This window comes from Lactuca saligna, chromosome 8 (assembly GCF_052625555.1).
Source record: "Lactuca saligna cultivar CGN05327 chromosome 8, ASM5262555v1, whole genome shotgun sequence".
NCBI classification, from domain to species: domain Eukaryota; kingdom Viridiplantae; phylum Streptophyta; class Magnoliopsida; order Asterales; family Asteraceae; genus Lactuca; species Lactuca saligna.
This window is the reverse complement of record NC_136424.1, coordinates 205728744-205733637: the sequence shown is the minus strand read 5'-3', so window position 1 is coordinate 205733637 and position 4894 is coordinate 205728744. Positions and strand designations below refer to the sequence as shown.

Sequence of the window (4894 nt, the reverse complement as noted above, 5' to 3'; positions counted from 1 at the left end):
AAAAACGTGATATGTAACGTAAACCATATCCCCCAAGACAATATTATACAAAATTTGCTTATGAAAGATGTAAATGAAAGATGTTGTCGACAAACAAAACGAATATAAGTACGAACTAGGCTCAAATTGAAATCTTCAAGTAGTTGTTACCTTTTCGTTATTACCAATGGATCTTGAGTATGAATTTTCCTCATAAATAAATAAAACATACTTCTGCATTAAAAAATGTCTCCTTCATCATTGCTATACATAAGCATATCTCCTTACTCAATTAAATGGGACAATGTTGTTTTCTACAAGTTCTAGTTCAAGTTTCAAGAAAACTGGAAAGTATCTGCGACAAAGTAAACCATAACCAAAGATAACGGATAGAGAGAGAACGCAATGATTAATATCCAGTTCGGAAACTTTGATTTGAAAGATGCTAGAAGTCCCATTATGATGCACACACTTGCAACAACTAGAATCTCAGCAGAGAAATGCCATGTCAATCCACGACAATATATGACCGATACCAGAACAGAAAAACCAAGGATATTGTTCATGAAGACTTTGTGGTATATCTGCACAAGTTCAATTGAGCATGTCAATAACGAGTTACATGTAAGTATTCTGTAAGTATTGATGCTGTAAACAAACATATAATAAAGGCAGGGTATTAAGGATATATCTCATATATACCTTTTGATAATGATATATTTGGTAGTTCATAATTCAGGATAGTCATTAATTGTTGTTATCTTTTCCCTATTTTCTATATTCATATATCACATATACATAACAACATCTATATGGCGAGTTCAATGAGAAAGTTGCATGAGGTTGCAAATATAGTTTTCATTTCATGAATGAAACTCTATCATTATGAGATGCCACTATTTGGTGTTCAATGCACATTGAACTCTTTGATGGGAAAATGAAAGTTTCATAATTCTTAAATATATATTATATATTAGCTTTTGTAATGTTCTATTGAACTTTATAGAGTTCAATACACTGTAGGAAAAAAATGATAGAGTTGTATAACCCATTGGAGTTCAATGCATTATAATTGCCCTAATAAGACATCCTCCAAAATATATGGTGATTCTATGAAACTATAGATAAGGACAAACCTCAGAGAAGGTTAAAGAGGTTATTTGATGTTTCTTCTGCATTGCAGCTCTAATGGGAGCAATGGCTGTTCTAGCATTTGTAGCCAATGGTACCAAGATGAATGACACATAGAAAGGCTCTATTTTTACAGATTCTGAAAACCGTCGAATGCTCTCGACCAAAGGCTCAGCCAAGACTGTTAGCATAATGATTCCGACTATCAGTATCGCCATTCCCTTGTACTTTTCCTCTGTTTTCGCCTTTGCCTCATTCTGATGGTACCTGTCCGTTTCCTACACAACATACTCAATTGCATTATCCTCCAATACCATAGAACAAGGTAGTGTTCTTGAATACTTATCATGACGTTTCTTACTTGGTTGTTATTCTGTGATGGATTTTCTTTGTTGCAAAAAGTATCGAGCCACCCCTTAATCTCGGATTTGAATTTTTGGTGATTAATGTCTCCATTTCCATCAATGTCTAAACCTCTCATTATGATCTCTATTATCTCTTCGTCCATCGGAATCCCATTGTTCACTTCCATGATATAGTTTTTGAGCTCAAGTCGTCTAATAGATTTATCACCATTGGCATCAATGCGCTTAAAGAATCTAACATTTTAACACTAAATCAGACACTCCGGCATCACGCCATTATCAAGTATGCATACTAACATAGCCCAGCCATACCTATCTATGGAAGATTCATCTCGAGCTCCATCTTGTATATGCAATTCCTCTCCTAGACCGTATATTAGTTGTATCATTTTGATTTTATCTTCAAGCAATAGTTCAGCAACCTGAAAAATATAATAAAAAACAATCAATCACTCAATGATAGCTCAATAGCTCAAACTGATGCATGTATATCATGTGATGCTCACTTGATTGTATTCTGTCCCTAATTGATCCATTGAGTACGGATCATCCATTAACTGTCTCGTCTCATCAAGCCAATTATGGAACAAATCATAGAAATTTTCACTGGTCATTAATGTTTTGTCTTCGCTAAGCTCGGGACGTGTCAAAATTTTCTCCATTTCTTTTTGCTTTGTCATAAGATGTTTTTCCCTTTCAAGCATAAGCGCTTGTACTTTGTAAAATGGTACATGCATTTCAATTTTTCCTAAAACTTCTGCATACTCCAGTCTTCTTTTCCGAATCCGTGGATCAGAAGTCTGCAAAAACGGAAAATCATGAGCTAAATCTGCTAACCTACGTATCTTCTTGCAATATTCTATTAAGGAACTGATGTATACCTGATAGTAGAAGTAAGAGAGTAAGCATATAACCGAAACCGAAAGTGACACAAGAAGGACAATCTTGTCTTCTTCATCAGAATACGATAACCCAAACACACTAGGTAACAGAATGACTACAAATGGTATGAGCGAAAAGAATATAACTTTGGCATGATATTTAGTTTCTGCATCGGTAACGACACCAAAACCTATAGTAGTGTACACACATTAAGCTCGCAAGACAAGCCATCAATTTTCAAACGGTCATAAATTGTTACATAATTATCAAAACTGTTAAAAGATACAAAGAATGCAAACCTGTTAATAGTTTTATCCCTTTATTTTTTACTTTCAGCAAAATCAACTTAAACTTTAACATCAGTTTCGGCATGTGTATAACGACCAGAACCTGTAAATACATACAGTTCACCAAGTAATCAGCATTTTTAACAATCTTATATGAGTAATGGAGAATAGAAAAGTACAGCCTTTATAATTGTTAATAGAAAGTTAAGAATGCAAACCGGTTAATAGTTGTGTTCCTTGATCTTTTAGTTCAGGAATAGGTTTTACATAGAATTCTATTCTAGCACAAATGAAGCATACCCCCCATAGAAGTGTGAGAAGCAATATTGACGATCCTGCTAGCAATCCAACACCCGTTACAACGTATTCTTGAGCTTTTTCTTTACTACTTGTCAGTCCTGCTACTGCAATCGGACAATCAAGAGTAGAAAAGTAAGAAAGAAATTCATCTACGATTGAAGTTAAGCAAAAGCATTCAATTCCCCACAACCAGTGGCGGATCCAGACGGAAGTTAACCGGGGTCCATTATATAAAAAAAATTCAATGCTTTGAAATTTTAGTATATTTTTAGTTTTTTTAGACAAAAATTTGTCAAAGAGGGACTTTGCTTGTAAGAGTTAGGGGTGAGCAAAAACCGAACCGCAAACTAAAAAAACCGAAAAAACCGCATAAACCGAAACCGAAATGAAAACCGATGATGCGGTTTTTAGTTTTGCAAAAACCGAAAATACTCGGTGCGGTGCGGTTTCTAGTCTCGCAAAAACCGCAAAAAACCGAACCGCACCATATATATATATATATATATATATATATATATATATATATATATATATATATATAATGTTGATATTTATAAGAACCAAGAACTTATCACAATTAAAATTTCTATAAATGTAAATATCTTCTTATCTATCGGAGGATGACTTTATATTTTTAAGCATACATTTAGTGGTATTTACAATAATAAATAATGTTTATGACATTTTTTTTAATATTTAAATATGAATAGTACTAGTGATATAGTATCATTTTTAAAAATACATTAATTGATATTATTCTATGTACTTGTGAAACAAATATTATATTAAATTCGTATTATATTGAAGTCTTAGAAACATATTGAATGAGTGGTTATGTAATTTGATTTCGAACCAAGATATGGTTGTATCGGTTTATATCCAATAAAAGATTAGCACTTCTCATCTGAGTCAAAGTAACTTGCTAAGTTACTTGAGTTTTAGTAAAAAGACAAAACGAAAAAAATAATAATAATAATAAAAACCACAAAAAAAAACCGAACTACAAAAAACCGTAAAAATTGAACCGCATAAAACCGAACGGTGCGGTTTCTGAATTTCAAAAAATTGAAGTTGCGGTTTTCGGTTCGGTTTTGACCAAAAACCGCACCGGACCGCACCATGCTCACCCCTAGTAAGAGTGAGTGTCATGAAGGTGGTTTCTTAGTAAAAGAAATTTTTTAAGGGTATATTTGGTAATAATATGTTTGTAATCATCTTCCAAGTGGGGTGCTTGGACCCCTCTTGTTACTACTGCCCACAACTCATTTTCAATCTAGAAAGACACATTAAAAATAGAGCATGTTGATATGGTATGGAAAAGATAAAAATGAAAATTACCAAGAAGTATCAAAGATTCTGGGAGGGAATCAAGAAGCTGAGAAAACATTGCAACATAAAAGTTCTTGCCAAGGACACGAAAAATTCCCCCATCACCAGCCGCATATGATTCTCCATGATATAATAGGTACTCGTATATCACAATGAGAAAGATATGGCTCGGGACATTGCTTGAACATGGCAAAAACCCATACATTAGCTCACAATGCTCTTCAGAAGAATCCTGTCCTTTGAGATGCAGAAATGACTCTGAATCGTGTTCTTGAGCAGCACCATCAGACAACAACTCATAATTCAAACGACGACCAGCTGCCACCTTCCCAGCTAATACGAAAAGAATAAAAACTAAATAAGATGTGATTCTTGCAAATACTTTTCCCATTTCGAAAATGATGATGGAATTAAGTTATATTGTATAAGAGGATTCTGTAATATATATAGCAAGGTGGAGCAAATCCATCATCCTTTACCAATCTTTTTGGTCTTTTTAGTCTTTTAATAAAAGAAGTATACTTGTTCGTCTTTCTTTAATCCTATTACTATACAAAAGTCATCCTTGCATATTAATTGCTCAACTTATATTTCGTAACACGTTCCCTTGATTATTATAAT

The 4894-nt window shown here is 33.6% G+C and overlaps 1 protein-coding gene across 1 annotated transcript; it reads right to left on the bottom strand.

Moving 5' to 3' along the window:
- Positions 1-223: 223 nt before the first annotated feature.
- On the bottom strand, positions 224-4671 carry LOC145012384 (sodium/calcium exchanger NCL2-like). Its single transcript, XM_078971182.1, has 8 exons — positions 4283-4671; positions 2863-3048; positions 2357-2547; positions 1982-2275; positions 1788-1897; positions 1472-1709; positions 1116-1388; positions 224-563 (listed from the first exon to the last, which is right to left on the bottom strand). The coding sequence occupies exons 1-8, from the start codon at positions 4662-4664 to the stop codon at positions 315-317; spliced, it is 1923 nt and encodes a 640-aa protein (XP_078827308.1). The 5' UTR covers positions 4665-4671; the 3' UTR covers positions 224-314.
- Positions 4672-4894: the final 223 nt, after the last annotated feature.

Bases quoted from the DNA above. Each gene is read 5' to 3' on its own strand.
- LOC145012384 (XM_078971182.1), bottom strand. From the start codon at position 4,664: ATGGGAAAAGTATTTGCAAGAATCACATCTTATTTAGTTTTTATTCTT. The intron at 3,049-4,282 runs GTAATTTTCATT...GTCCGATTGCAG, and splicing joins AGAATCTTTGATACTTCTTG to TAGCAGGACTGACAAGTAGT. The intron at 2,548-2,862 runs GTTTGCATTCTT...ACACTACTATAG, and splicing joins AGGAACACAACTATTAACCG to GTTTTGGTGTCGTTACCGAT.